This window comes from Etheostoma spectabile, chromosome 13 (assembly GCF_008692095.1).
Source record: "Etheostoma spectabile isolate EspeVRDwgs_2016 chromosome 13, UIUC_Espe_1.0, whole genome shotgun sequence".
Lineage (NCBI taxonomy): Eukaryota > Metazoa > Chordata > Actinopteri > Perciformes > Percidae > Etheostoma > Etheostoma spectabile.
Genome location: NC_045745.1, coordinates 11,865,470 through 11,881,909, shown reverse-complemented (window position 1 = coordinate 11,881,909; position 16,440 = coordinate 11,865,470). Strand labels below are relative to the sequence as shown.

General features: G+C 40.1%; 1 protein-coding gene across 27 annotated transcripts in view; it reads left to right on the top strand.

The window, feature by feature from the left end:
• Positions 1 to 3,764: 3,764 nt before the first annotated feature.
• The window catches only part of ncam1a (neural cell adhesion molecule 1a), a 265,840-nt gene continuing 253,164 nt past the window's right edge, over positions 3,765 to 16,440 (top strand). For 8 of the 27 annotated variants that reach the window (XM_032533160.1, XM_032533164.1, XM_032533157.1 and 5 more), the window contains exon 1: positions 3,765 to 4,039. In XM_032533160.1, coding sequence (XP_032389051.1) covers positions 3,988 to 4,039 — 52 coding nt within the window. In that variant the 5' untranslated portion in view covers positions 3,765 to 3,987. The remainder of the gene's footprint in view (positions 4,040 to 16,440) is intronic. The other 19 variants (XM_032533168.1, XM_032533162.1, XM_032533159.1 and 16 more) reach the window with 6 other exon arrangements.

Here is a 16,440-nt window from a genome sequence, read left to right as displayed (position 1 = left end):
AATGAATGTATTTTCACTGGATAGACAGTTGGTGTGCAACTTTTTTTTTTCTTCAGAAAAAAGCACTGATAAACCCACTGCACACCATCTGGCCATGGACACCAAACAGCAGACAGACAAGGTAAGCAACTAAGCATTTAGCTAAAGACCCAGATATTGTTTCTCAAGAGTTGATGGTAACCAAAACAGACGTAAAAGGGAATTGAATATTGGTTTTACATTTGTCAGGTGGCCAGAAACATGACCTGTTTGCTTAAAGGACACAAAAACAGATTTAAACCATTCCCTGCACCTCATGGCAGAGCAGTTCCCCTTACTAGTGGAGGAGCAGAAGCTAGGTGCTCTCATGCTAACCCATACACATGCTTGTTTGTGAGTGGAGATGGTTGAAGTGGAAGCAATAGGCTATATTTAGACATACTTTAACAACAACATTGTATGAATGTTTTGGCTTTTTTGGTTGTGAAAACTGGAGGCCATTGTAGCAGAAGTGGATTAAGCTAACTACAACTCCCCCCAATAAAAGAAGATAACTTCAAATGCAATACCTTTCAAGCCTTCAAGAAGGCAAGTGCAGTTTAGTGTCCCAAATTTCCCGTAACGTAACCCCATTTGTACGGGCCCAATCCCCTGACCAATCGGCTATCCTAACCTTAACTGCTCGAGATCAAATGCCTAACCCCAACCAACTGGCAGGTCTGGCCGTGGAATAGCTAAGCTGAAAAGTAACAACGTTTGAAGTACTTACGGAACTTAACTTTAAAATGTGGTAACAATTTTGTCTGGGGCTTACAAACTTGAATCACATTGGTATCCATAAACAGTGCTTTAAATATAATTCAATTCCAATATCTATCAGTCAAATGTGGGACTAACTTGTGATGATAGAGCAAATTATGTTAAGGGGAACATGGAACTTTCTCTAGCCGTTTAATCTAATAGCTTTAGTAGTTCAATGAGGTGCAGATGGTGAGGCAGGCAGCAGCAGGGCTAATGAGGGAATGCAGGGCAACACAGAGGGCACCTGGTGAGGAATGGCTACTACTGAAAAACAACACCAACATTTATGACTTTTTCACATGACATAGCCAACTACTTGGATGGGAATTTGATTCCAGCTTACTTTTTAAGTAGGTGATGCTAGTGGGTTAGAGTTCTCATACAAAATGGAACGATATTCATGTGGGGAGGGAGACCATGGTCAGTGAAAGTTTGAAACAGACTTAGAATTTGTTGTCCCTTGCCATTCCCCTAGCAACAGCCTAGCCTAAGGACTCCCTGGACCAAGTGGCAGACAGCAAACAGTGGACAGCAAACAGCAGAGCAGCGATCCAGGTTGGCAAATGCAAATATCTGTTTCTATTTAATGTAGCAAAAGAGCAATATAGAAAAAAGTAATGCTTCTACACTTCTGCTGGCAAGTGAAGTTATTTGTAAGAGGTCAATAAAGCGACCAACTGATGTTTCATAGGTATAGGTTTGGATTGTATTGTTCTATCTTTCTTCAACTGTCATTCAATGTATGTTTGTTCAATGTAATAATTCCCCCTCACCATACTGGCTGTGTAGTGCTATCTCAAAGGTCAGCTGAAGCTAATACAAGGCTTGATCAGAGTTACGAGTTACTTTTCCCACCTAAAAGTCCAAACCAAGGTTCATATTTTATCTTTGTAACATGTTATACATTTGATCCGGTTAGCTTTGGGTTCACATTGCAATTATGCAAGCACACTAAATAACTATACATGATATACCTACGTTCTGTTGTCATCACCTATGTAAATTGAGTCTCGCTATCTTCTTCTAGTCTGTAGAAATAGCAGTCGGTAGCCTTTGCTCATTAGCGCCACCTTTGTTCAGGAGAAGACTGCAACTAGTGTCATGACCACCATGCGTGAGTATAAAACGTTATGGCGCTCTCATGACGTCACATTTGCGCACACCAGCTCGGCTGTGGCTACTGTAAAACAGCTTCAAGGCTGAATCTCATCCCCCTTATTTGATAACTCCTCGACTCCTCAGCCTTTGGCTGAACCGGATATTGTTCTGTCCCTCCTCAGCAAAAGCCTTCTCAAAGCTCTTATTCCGTCCCCGAGGAGGAATCATAGAGGAGCTATGGGCGAGGATACACGAGAATCAGCTTACGTATTTATGTGACACTTCAGAGCTAAGGACGTCTCATCCCTCTAAAAAACATTTGTACGTTGCCTCGCGCCTCTGATTTCCTGAGGACGGGAGGCGAGCGGAGGAAAGGGGGATGGATTTCAAGGCCTTTGAGACGTAGCTTTGGTCACATTAAGTGGTCACATTTTTAAAGGTCCCAGAACATGCTGCTTTTGGATTCTTTAAAATAGACCTAAGTGGTCCACTAATACTGTATCTCCCAAAATCCAGCCTTGGTGTAGATTTACAGCCACTAGAGCTAGTCCCACAATAAGCTTTCCTTAGTATGTACCATTTCTGAGTCTGTAGTTATTGAGGAGGAGAGGGGAGTGGGGGGGGCAAAGTGGAGGCTGCGGGTGTGGCCTTGACCAACTGCCACTTTGATCGTTTGAAAGCCATGATGTCTCTCTCTCATGGGTGGGCCAAATTCTCTGGGTGGAAAAAGCAGAGAAAAGGGGAGTAAACCATGCTCCTTATGACCTCATAAGGAGCATGATTCCAGACCGGCCCATCTGAGCTTTCATTTTCTCAAAGGCAGAGCAGGATACCCAGGCCTCGGTTACACTTATTGCCATTTCTAGCCACTAGGGGACCATAGGCAGGCTGGGGGAATCCATATTCATTTAAAAAAACGTATAAAGTGAAATTTTCATGACATGGGACCTTTTACAGAGTATATGGACTCTCCATTCATCTGGTGGACACAAACACAACTTCCAAAGAATGTTAATATTGCTTGGCTGTATCTGTAAATTTTTGATACCATGTTTGCCGTACCAACTTCATAAGGTGATACTATATCAATGTTGTTTTTACACCTGTTCTGCTGCCTTTAATGAAGCAGTTTCTTCCTCTGGAAATGCTGCTTATGAACTCACTAACTAAACTAACTTAATGAGTTATTTTTATGAAATGGTTTGGGAAAAACTGGATCCATAAACCAAAATGTTACATTGATTTACACGTTTCTAGACGTTTTGCAAATGTGATCAGTGATTTAAATGAAATAAAAACAATGTAGGCTAGTTTAACTGTCATTGTTTATTTAAAGTTAACTCTGTTGTATTTTGACTAGAATAATTTCCCAAGAAGGCGCCCATGCCTTTGAGAGGGGAATATGCTTTAGTAACTAATGATTAACTGTGCTGTATATGTTTTGTTTTAATTTGCAAATTTGAATTTGAAAAAAACCAAAAAAAAACCCAATGTAGGCTACAGTTTAGAACAAGACATTTGAATGCCGATTTGGCAGTGTCAGAAATAACACCATGTTGATTATGTGTCATTTAAATTATTTATCATTAATGGTCTTATCTGACACTTTTAATTAGTCCTCGGTTTAGAATAAGTGTCTTGTTCCATGTGTTTCCAAACCTCAGTTAGCTAGTTTGTAAGCTCAGTAATCCGAATTAAAGCCTCTAGTGACCATCTGCTGTCTACACTGGCGGCTCCGCGCACTACTTTGTTACAGCATTCACCTCAGCCCGCCCCCTCTGTGTGTGTGTGTGTGTGTGTGTGTGTGCGCGCGCGCGCGCGCCTCTCTCTCTCTCTCTCTCTCTCTCTCTCTCTCTCTCGTGCGCCTACCGGGCGGAGTAATTCGTGTTGGTATCTATTGCGTGCGTGTGTGTGTGTGAGTGCGTGCTGCGGCTGCTGCTTGTCACTCATTGTGCCGTGAACACGGGTAGCGACAAGGACCAAAATTCCGTCCGGTAGCTGTTGTTGTCTCCTGGAAAAGGCTGATACTGTTTCCCACCTCCTCGGTAGAGACCCCTGGCTTGTTTGAAAGTGCGTCTGCTCTTCAAGGAGAATATCTGACACATTGCAATGCTTCAAATAAGGGACCTCATCTGGGGATTGCTATTCATTGGCTGTGCAGGTAAGAAGCTGAGTTGTTTATTATTCATATTAGATTATTCCAAGCCTGTGGGCAAAGCTAAATCTGTGGAGTGACGGCCGAGCTGTTTTGATGCCGGAGCAGCCTCCTCTGGTCCCGCGGCATCCTTGCCTCTGACTCCGGACAGTGGCTCTAGGTCATACAACCACGATTGTACAAAGTTTTTATGTAAGAAGTGAGTGTGTTATATTTCTTTAAGCCGAATAAAGCGTGAAATCCCAACCGGGACGCTTTTTATTTCTAGTTTCGTATCAGGAGACGGTTGCATTTGCATTTTTTTAATATGTACGCGCAATACAGGAGTATGCCATCTCGGGTCCTGTTGGATTACTTTTTCTTAGTTAGGCATACTGTAGGTTTGCTTCATTTTGAGAAACATTACCCACACATGCTGCGTTTTTCTGCGGGTTAGTGAGTTAATTTGTGCGGGGAAAGGTTATGGATGCTGACTGAGATCAGGACAGCAGGGACGCTTTTGTGGTCCCTCATGCCAGCAGATATTGCTTATATACTCTGTCGCTGGCGTTTTCCCTTCCCCGTTTTGTAACCAACTAAACCGCATATGGTCTCATCCAAAAGTCCACCTCGGATTTCTCACTTCTGCTGGGTCAGCCGTGACGCACCGGAGATGCAGTGTCCGGAGCGCTCTTATAGCGGGGTTGCTTTGTTTCAGTCTACTAAAACCAGCTTTATGTTTATCAAGATAAAAATTACAAGGTTGTTTCAAATTCACACGCGCTCAGACTGTATTCGTTGTATGGATTAGATGTGTCTACCATTCCGACTCTATCTAGCCATCATCGGATTTGGCACGAAAACAGTATTTTGCGCGGCTACGTGACAATGTGGGGTTTCAGAGTTTACCATCAGTCTGCCCGTGTAGGTTAACAGCCCTTGGCCTCATTTATGTGACATAACCATTGTTTCTTTTGTTTTTCTGTCTTGTCAAATACGTCATTATTGGAGTTTCCAACTTTATAGCGCAGTGCGTTTTTAGGCGCAAAATGATGTTGACATTCAGGCCAGGCTGATTTCATCGTAGTTTTTTTTTTAAATTTTTATTTGGTTGGTTGGGAGGGAATTCGTCATCCATTGAGGACGACTGAATAGTCATTCAATGTATACAATAGAATCCAATCCCGGAGCTCCCTTGGTTATATAGGGCGGGAGGGGGAGCCATTTCCCCCCTAAACCCCCACTCTCCCGCTTCTTACGTCCTCCTTCCCTCCCTGATCTGCCCCCTCTTTCTATAGACTGCAACTATGTGCTCCAAGTGGAGTTTGAGGACCCCCAGGGGTCCTTGGAGAGAGGAACAATAGTTTGATAATAATTTTTATTTATTAGATGTCCCAATTAGAATGGAGAAGGATAATTTTTCTAACTTCATCTTTATATTTCACCAGTCTCCCTCCATATTCTAAAGGTTTGCAGTGTTCTTTGCGGATTTGCCATCTTTGCCTTTAATTTTTTTTGCTGATTTCAATATTTGAGTTAAAAATGAAATGTGATAATGATATTAGCTGATATTCATTAGATGATAAATGGGCCTGGTATTAGTAAAATAGTCATATACCCTCTGGTGGACTAACTATAGAATATGTTTGTGATAAGCTAAAATTGACCAATTGACCAAATTGACTTGGTATATTGGTAAGGATCTAATGAGTTATTTGGACATAAGTTGCAGATCTGTGACTTGACAGTATTTGCATACCTTTTGCTACACACACAACTAAACCATATGTACCTTAGTACATTCAATAAACCAGTTTAATTTAGATTTCTAGAATACGTTTCTGGTATTTTCAAATGAACGGTTTCTTGGCACCTTTCACACCCAAACACTATGTCAACCTGTCACTGTTGGTTGTGTAGAGGGCGGTATGGTACCAAGACCACTTGGGATGTGTTCATTTTTTTTTTCTATGTGATTCATGATCCTGCCAAAATATTCTGACACCCCCGCAATTCACTGCACCTCATATGGGAGGGAAAGTGAAAGGAACCAAGAGGGAGATAATTAGACAACTGTGGCTCGGCTCTGCTCTTTTGCAATAGAGGAAGAAATTCAAAGAAATTGATCACATTATTTGATAGGCCCAGGGTATATTAAAAGGGTAATGACAGTATCACACAGTTTGAAGGCTGAGAAATTTAATTACATTTATTGATTTCCAGTTCCTGTTTCAGTTCAGTGCTAATTGAATTTTGGAGTCTAGTCACACACCTTATAGAATGAGGAGCCACACCACCTTCCAAGAAATGTATTGAATATTGGCCAGATTAAATAGAGTATGATCTTAGAAGGGGAGACAGACAGTGGCCTTTCTTGTCTTGGTCTGTCTGTAGCCAGATTGATTGAGTCTAGTATGTATTACCAGTTGTGACCTTGTGTTATTGGAGTGATCTACTACATCCATGGTCGTCATTCTTCAACCTGGAAGAGTGTAAGGTGATGGAGGCTAATCAGAGACACAACTATTTGTCACACCTGTTGGGGAGTGAAAATGAGAGTGCCTCCCTTGAGGGATGTGACGTTTTTCCGTTTAAAGTTCTCAGAGGAGATAAACGTGGCGACTGCTAATGCCTGAATGTGATTTTGACCACATGATTTCAGATCTTGGCCCGAGTTAGTGATTTGTTGTTGGCAGGCGTTGAGAGGTTGATCCAGATGTTGAGTGTCATTGTGATACTTTCCAAAGTTTTAGAATCCTTCCTCATTCTAAAGCACTGTGCAGTGTTTCAGTGTCTGACAGTCATTCATAGTCATGTCTCTATTACTCAAACTGGACTTCCTCAATTGTATTTCTTCATTTCATCAGAAAATGAAATGGATCTACCGCCAATCCAGCCCCTGTGTTGTTCAAATGCTTCTTTTGGTCTGAAATGCCCAGTTACTGCTGTGCACCTGCCATTCCATTTATATAGTTTTGTGAAACTTAAGGTAACCGAGTTCAAGTGTGAAGCTAACCATGTGGTTTTGAATCTCAAGACAACATGAATTAAACCGTGACGTTCATTTCATGATCCTGGAGATCTAAAACAATGTTTTCTTGCATAGAGCTGAACTTAAAAAAAAGAGCACATTTAGAGGGAGCGAAAATACACAATTCCTAAATGGCTAACATATGGGAGTTTAACTGCTGTGGTGAGTTCAAAGCCACTATGAAAATAATACAGGCTATTTTTGACTTGGGGGAACTGGAAAAAGCAGCCAAACAAGGGAAAATTATAAGGCGTTTTTAGTCAGCTCTCTGAATAAAACTAGATTCTGGATCTTCAGAACTTTGCGCTGTAGTTGCAGTAAGATCCATGCAGCTTGCATGTGTACATGTAAGTGCCATGGACACGTTTTGTACCAATTTATCACCGCTTATGTTGATCAAATTATCAGCAGTGTAGGCACTACTCTGATCACAGCTGGACCCCCTTTGGGCTCAGCACATATTTATCCATATACTGCATAGCCATAACAACTATTACTACTGTGTAGTTATTCAAAAAGTAACTTGTCAAGTCGTAATTGATTTCCCAGACAGGAGTTTTTCTACTGTGCATTCATTACTTTTTTTCTATATACTTGGCTATTTATTCTACTCAGTCATTTTTGTCTATTTAGAATCTTTAAAATTACATTGAATTTTATAAATGTTTAATACTAACAATTTTGTCATTAGTGAATATTTGCAGTTCTGTGGATAAAACTTCATGCAAAGGTAATAATAAATGATCAAAACATGAGAATAAAACATTAGACGGTGGATTGATACATTACCTATGAATAAATGTCATCTCGGTGTTCTTTTATGCTGACAGTAGTACAAACAGAAGTTCAAAATGACTCGGCTGGCTGTTACATTTCTTCTCTGCTGACTGTTAGATGAGGATGGGCTGTCTTTGCATATTAATCAGTACATGAATAGAGGCCGTGAGTGATTTGCATTGTGTGAGCAATGAAGGCGCCCTATAGAGAATTGAATGTAGGGGAAAAAAAAGGAAAAAACAAAACAGAAGGAGATGGGCTTGTTGTTCAGAATGGGGGCTGCCCCCCTCCCCCGACCCTCCAACGCTTCAATGTTTTTTTTCTCTCTCTCAGCACAGCATTACTTTGCAAAACGCCATAAAATATAGACAGTGTGTATGTAGCTGCAAAATCATTAACCAACACGTTTGTCGGGGAGCATTAAGCTTGTGTTCCTTGAACATTACATTCAATTAAAGTAAAAATGAAAACTATCATTTTCCGTGGGAATGTAAGGTGCATCCCAATGCAGTGTTGCGTACAAAAATTTAAGATTTCCAGCTAGAGCTGGGTGGTATGTAGAAAAATCAAATTTCACGATATTCTTGATCAAATACAGCAATGTCCATATTGCGATGATGTTTTAGGACTAATAGTGCTTTCAAAAACTATTTTCACATTGAGATTATAGATAATCAACAATGTGGATACAATGACTGTGGGTAAAGGCAAATAATAACACAGCTTGTAAGTCTATTACAGTATGTTCAGAAAATGACATGACTTTTCTGTAATCCAGCCTGAAAAATAAGGAAAATACAAGACTTGTGCCTTATTACGATATCCAATTTCTAAGAGGATATCTAGTCATGTACATCGATGAAATATTGCTATATTGCCAAGCCCTACTTCTGGCCTGTATTTGCGGTCTACATACTGTAGTATTAAACATATTTTAAACCATTGAGACTAGACAAATACCACGCTAGTTGCTAATGATCTGTCTGAAAACGATGTGATACAATCCGCTAGGTTGGGTAACCTAAAGACAAAAGAATTTCTCATTAAGGGTTACATGGCCAAAACCAGGGCTCATTCATAATTTACTTTTTAGTCATAGTTAAAGTAACTGAGTATAGTGTCATGGTCAAAGCAAGTATGACTTCAGTATTGAGTGTTTGTAATTGACAAGAAGCACAGTAGAGATGCGGTCTCTAAGGTATCTGCTGGTCTGTTTGTTCAAATTTGCACAACATGTAAAACTGTACTGAAAGCTTGTCTCAGACCCTGCATGTTCTGGTCACATCCCCTAGACTGAACTTGGCTCTTATACTTAATAACTCTTGAGTTGTCCCCAAAGAAGTCCCAGCAGGGTGAACTGATATCAGCTTCTAATGGATTCAGAAAAAAAAAAAAGAAACCTTGCTTGATGTCAATGTGCCCCAATATCACATTAAGCAAGGTGAAACATCTCTGGGAGTGGTTCTGACTCAAAACAGACTCTGAATCTGCTGGTGCCTCAAGGCGTTATAGCCACACTGCTGCTCACGGAGAACATGGTAGGTGACGGTGGATGGACAGTTGTCTGCTGTGCAGCATCTTCAGCAGAGTCCTGTTTCCTAAACTCACCACATGCTCTACATCCGCACTGAGGATCTGTGCTACTTTGTCATGCAGGCTGCCGAGCCTGGTGACGGTGCCCAAGGTGACAAAGAAATACTTGACTGTGTAACAGATTCCCAGCATGATGTCCCTGTCCTCCTTGAACTGCCTGGAGAACTACAAGTACCGGTTTTATTTGGAATAGATACTGTTTGTATCGATTTTTCAGTTTTCTGTGTTGTTAGCATGGTGCCCGGTATTATTTATAGCCTGTCACTATTCTAACTTACTTCCCCCAGGACTGGCACTGGTTAGCAGATGGAATTCCTTTCTGGGAAAGTCAAATGCTTTTGAGTTGTCTTTTGATAATACTACTCTAGTCAGAAAATTTAAATATGTTTTACATTTCCTTACTGCACCAGTTTCAAATACAACACAAGACATGCTTTGATATATTTGCTATAATGCCTTAAAATAAAAAAAAACATCAGCTGAAGAACCCTTTTTATATCAGGGATCACACATATGCAGGACAGCACATCATTATTTGCATTCTTAATGATGGAACACTGGCAATCTTTAAGACACAAGTGCAGAAAGTTGGAGGTTTTGCTTGATTGTCCTTTGTTCAACCAAGCCTTTAGTGATGACGAGACAAGATGGCAACACTGTGCTGATGTTTCAACACATGCAATGCTCCTACACTTACTGCATACAACGGTTGGCTGCAGGGGTTATCCTGCAAAGCTAAATGTAAACAGTTAATTGGCTTAGTCTTGTAGTTTTGTAAACAAAAACTATCAGTTAGCAAGAAAGTCTGCACACGGTGGCACATCCTGGCTACTTTGCCTTCGCTACATCGTTCTGGATTGCACATCCGGTGTGTGTGCTAAGTGTCATGCCATACCGACGTGTGAAAAGTGATTATCAGACCTTTCTTGTAGCACTACCACCAGGTCAGAGACCCTTCTGATAAGCATTTTGACCCATGACAAGGTATGTCTACAATTATATAGTCTGCACTTTGCATGTGTGTGTCAGTGTCATCCCTGATACAAAAGGGTACATTAGCTGATGTTTTTTCTATTAAGGCGTGATATTGAACCCATTAAAAGAATGGGTCCAATATCACCTTGAAAGTAAAATTGCGTATTCCTTTGCATTGTAATCCCTGTCACTGCTTATCCCATAGTTTAACTGAAAAATGAGTTGTAATCCCTTTCACTGCTTATCACATAGTTGAACTGAAAATTAAGTAGACAGATGTGACTCAAAGCAATATTGTCACTTATTCTACTGGTGTCAGATTTAAGTTGTTCATTATTCAGCAGGGCTGCATGACAACCATTGACTTTAGTTATCCCTCTGAACCCGAGAGACTCGCCCACGAGCAAAAATAGCACCTCTGAGTCATAGTTTAATCATGTAATAACCATAATAGATAGAAACTCACCAAAAGTTACAGCTAAAAGCTAACGAGTTAGCGGTGACGGAGGTCTCTTCCTGGTCTTTCTAGCATCTACAGGTGATTTTCTATCCAGCCTGGAACTTTCAGCCTTTTTTGGGGTCGTTTGAGCATTAAATCCAAACCGTTACATCCAAGATTTATCCACTTGATGTCCAAAATTCATCGCATTTTGGCTAATTTCTGCCGCTAGCTCCCGCTGCTCCATGTCTGCTCTCTGTTTACGGAAGTTGCATTCCCATATGTGGGAGACAACGTCACTCAAAGGGTATGGAGGCTGAAAGAGGTCAAACCTCCCAGTCAAAGTAGTCTAGTGTGTGATCAAAGATGTTATAGCGGAAAAGATAGATATCTGCTGTTTAAGGAGGAGAATGGCAGTTTTAGATTTTGCATGTATTTGGGCCTTTTTTTGAAGAAATGTAAATAGTTTGTCCTTTATATGAGTTATAATGTTTAATATGATTATTTTTGCATATAGGAAAACTGTTTTAGACACACAAATGCTTGTGTAGGAATGCTGTGGGTGTACTATCAATAAATATGACATTAATATGTTGAATATTGGCATAAGTAAATGTCATGAGGGCAAAATCGTCTGGACTTTCTTTGAAAAAATGTATGTATTTTGTCAATTGTATAAGTTATAATGATTATTTCTTCACAGTGTGACTCCCAAGACATATGACAAGTGTTTTAGAAAGGAAAATGGCTTAGAGAGGTTTTACTGCTCTGTCTGTGATATCAATACATATCTGTGAGATTCATGTTCCGTTTTATTCATTTATTTGTCTTTAAGGTCCTACAACCATTTTTATCATTCAAGTGACCTCACTGCAACCCAAATATTCTAATAACCCAGTTGGTCCTGAAAACAATGATGTTCATATCTTGACTGTAGACAACAGGGTTGATGTTTTACAAGCTTTTTTATAAAATAAATCCAGACGGAAATTAAACTGTAAAAATGGCCTCAGGGTTCAGAGGGTTATGGATGTACAGTATATGTGACTTTATTTGGACTTCATTACCAGTCTTTGGTGTGCATCAGTTCCACTGACTTGCTGCATAACGCAATTATCACGACAGACAGATTGAGTTTTAGCAGTCTAGGCTTCTTTTTGTAATGGTTTTCAATGAGATTGAAACATTTTGCTCGCTGCTTTTGCGTTGCTGACCACCCGTTTGCGTTTGCTGTAATGCCCTGAACACCTAGAGTTGAAAACTTCAACTCGGGGGAAAAAAAACAAACACCTGATGTCATTTAATTTAAGAGCAAAATAACGGTTGGCAGAGGATGGGGGAATTTGGTGGCTGTGTAGCAAGAATAACAAACGCAACTGGTCTGATCACCAACAATTCAGTGCACCTTGTGTTTAGCAACCCTGCAAATGTGTGCATTTTGATTGTGGTCTAAGGCAGTTTGTTCCAGGATTTCAGCATCCAAGCTGATATCGCACCTGCTTTATTTGTCTTCAAGGAGGATAATTTCTTTTCTGAAATCCTGCTTTTCAAACCACCTGGAGAGACAGCTCATTTTGTTGTACACCTGGTGTCTACAGGGATAATTGTTGCTTATTAATGATTGCATGCAGTGATGTTTTTTCACACAATTTATTGTGATTGTGTATTACCTTTTGGGATAGTTTCCTCTTTTTCTTTGTTGCTTGATGCCCGTACTTGAAATATTGACTTATTTCCAGCCTGTTCCATAATGCCACTTCACTAGCCCAGACTTATTTTTTTTAATGTTAGCCTGTGATTGGTTGCTCAGTTAATCTCTCTTTTATCTCTGTTTTTGTTCCGCTTGCAAAATCAATGGGGTAAAGAGAAGCGATGAAGTGCACTCTAAAACAAGCATATGCCAATATATACACACTATATGGATGTTAAGCTAGTAACATGTCAGTTAGGCTCTAGCATGCTCTCCATTAAAATGTGTTTTTCTGCCCTTGCCGCCCCATGGACCGCTGCCAAAGTGTAATGCAAAGCTGGGATAATGCCCATTAGGACCGGTGTCTTATTTTGCACTACATTTTATACTGTAGCAACACTATACTTAGTATATAATTAGGATAGTATAATTATACTAATTCCCATCAAAATGTGTACAAATATATAAACAGTCAACAAGCTTGTTGACTTTAATACTAGCTTGGAGACACCACATGTGTGCTCTCCATTTGCTTGCCAAACACTAATGTTTGGGGATGTGTAGGTGGCCTCACATAGCATTGGTATTTTGTTAGCACATTCTGTATTTTTAGTGCTCTAGCTTATTTACTCGGCATCCTTTCAGTATCACTTGCTGGGAGTTCTTGACACTTACATAGTTTACCTGCATTTGAGGATATGACATAGGATATGACACATACCTTTGGTGTGGGAGGCCTGGGTTCAATTCCCACTGCAATACATCAACCAATGTGTCCCTAAGCAAGACCCTCCAGAGGGGTGAAACCTCTGATATATAGCAATTTTAAGTCATTTTGGATAAAAGCGTCAGCTAAATGACAATTGTAATGTAATTTCATGTTATGAGCACAAAGACACACCAGGCTTCCTATGAGTTTCCAACAATCGGAACTCATTGTCTCACGTTACCTTTTGCTGAGCTGTCATGGAGAGGTAGGGCCATGGTGTATTTGGGCATGTGTTCTTTTTTTCTGTCTCTTAATCCCAGGGAGTGACTCACCATTATGATGTAATGCCTAGCAATAGCAGTTAGCTCATCCCAGGGCCTGCTGTGATTGGCTGGCTTTTTCAGGTGCCAAGCCGCCTCAGCCTTTTGTGTGAAGAACAAAAAAAAACAAAAAAAACAAAACAAGTGTGTCTTCTGGGAGATGGGACCAAGGCGAGATGTGCAGCATGGGCAGTATTCTGTGGACTTGTTTACTCTCTAAATTGGCACAGTTGTCAGTGAGCACATTCTGGAAGCAAGCATCCTCTGTGGCGCCATGGTGCTTTCAGACTATTCCAGCAAAAGTCCAGAATGACTTATTTCATTGCACACTGTTCAAAACCTCAGGTGTCACACACTATAGGCCTAACTGTGTTCCCAAGATGCATAGTCTCACATATTTTGTATCCTCTCTCTATTTTTCCTCTAATCTTGATGAAAATGTCACCACTACAGTGTAAGTAATGTGGAAGCTGAGGTTATAATTCTTATTCAAGTCTTGTGGAGTTCTTTTTAAGGCACCCTTGCTGTGCATTCAAATAGCTGTGTGTGCAGAAACTGCAGACTCAAGACCAACTAGTGAATTCAGCTGGAAAGAAAACATATTAAATAGTATCTGTGAGATTTTTCTTTTGTGGTAAAAATAAAATAATGAGTTTGTGCTTTTGGGTAATGGTCTTTTGACGAAGAACTATTTTCTGAAATGAAGAAATGGCTTTTAACAACTTCTAACAGATGTTACAATTTGGTTTGCTGTTTTAAAGAAGGCAAAGGTGCAGTCTTTAAAAATATAACTGTGGGTGTGTGTTTTAAAACGCATTGTATTCATTTTTCTCTGTGTGTATTGCTGTGAAATGTGCTGTGAGGTAATGCTATGGAAACAAGGAAACGGACGCATCTAAGAGCTGTTTATGTGACAGCCGATGCAGTAAAGGCTCTGTGGGCTGTTTGATCAAACTGGTATGTCAAATATCATCTAATTAACTGGTAATTTCCTGCTCACAATCTAATATGGGAGATGCATAAACAAAGCTTAGCTGCTGCCGCCCATATGGAAATCACATGTGAACATTGGTGAGGTCAGACTGATCAAAATAGATGTGTTGTTGTGTTGGGTAGGTAGCAGGTGGTTGCAGGGCAACACCATTCTAGGTGCTGAGAGGCGGAGGCTGTTGCCATAACTCAAACAAAGTGAACTTGAATACATTTCACACCTGCACAGCTTTAAACTTCAATACTTTTTCAGTAAGAACTGAAATGTGTCTCTAGCATGGAGTATTGAAAAATGTCAAAGATTTAAAATGTACATCCCATGCTTGGTCAGATTCTTAGGCTTGTTTACTGAGAAGAGTCTAATATATTGTAGCGGCAGGGTTGTTGAAATTAATCATTGCATTGCGAAGCGGATGTGGATAATTCTGCATCGATGCAGTGGTGACAGACCATACTTGATTATTGCCTACTGATGTTACTTGTTGTTTTTCAGCTTTTTTTGTTTTTTCCTTTTTGTCTGTGGTGTTCAGACTCTGCGGTGTGTGTGTGTGTGTGTGTGTGTGTGTGTGTGTGTGTGTAAATTTGTGGAGGTGGAGCATTGTAATGCAATGCATCTTGAAATTAAATCGACAGGGTAAGTGAATTGTAAGGCCACTGAAGATATACATTCAGAGAGAGAGAAAGACAGACAGACACATAAAGAGAGAGACAGACAGACGGAAACACAGAGATAGAAAGAGAGAGAGCGAGAGAGAGACAGACACATAGAGAGAGAGATACACAAATAGAGAGAGACAGACACATAGAGAGAGAGATACACACATAGAGAGAGAGATACACACACACACACACACACACACACATAAAGAGAGAGATACACACACATAGAGAGACACACATAGAGAGAGAGATACACACGCACACACACATAAAGAGAGAGATACACACATAGAGAGAGACAGACACACACACACACACACATAGAGAGACACACATAGAGAGAGATACACACATAAAGAGAGACAGACATACACACACACATAGAGTGACACACATAGAGAGAGAGACATACACACACACACACACACACAGACAGATACACACACACACACACACACACACACACACACACAGAGAGACACACACACACACACATAGTGAGACACACATAAATAGAGAGAGAGAGAAAAATACACACATACAGAGAAAGAGATAGTGTGAAATATTGAAGCAAAGGTTTAAAAATGTAATTCTCTAAACTAAGGTAAACACATAATATGTTGTATATAATATTTTTACGTTTCTAAATGATGTCCTAGGATATAGAAAGGAAAAATGTTCCTAATGTAAAACTTAGGACTGCATTAGGTTTTCAGAACTCCACACTCACACATTAAAATCTAATCCACATCATAAGCCACTTCTTAATTGAGTGTATTGTACAGGGCCTCTTGGGTGTCAAATGGTAGGAAGGAATATTAATGTAGAGATCTGTGTGAACGGGTTGATAAACCAAACGAAAGGATTATATACCAATGTTACCACGTTATTATAGATTAATTATTAATTTGTGTGCACAGATTTATATGCTGTGCGCTCAGTTTGGAAATCCAGTTACTCAGAAAAATAAAGTGGGAGAAAAAACATTTGGAGGAGCGCCCAGGCAAGAGGCATTCATGGGAAGGATGAGACTTTCAATTTGGACCTCTGACCTTTTTAAGAACAAAAGGGGTGAGGGGTTAGAGGGTGTCAAACTAATGCAATTTGCTACGTATACCTACTGAACAAAAATAGATGTTTTTCCGCATTGGATCGTATTGCTCACAATGTGCTTACTCATACAAAACAAACAATATACACACACTATAAACTGAAACTACATAGGTTGAGACAATAGTGCAATG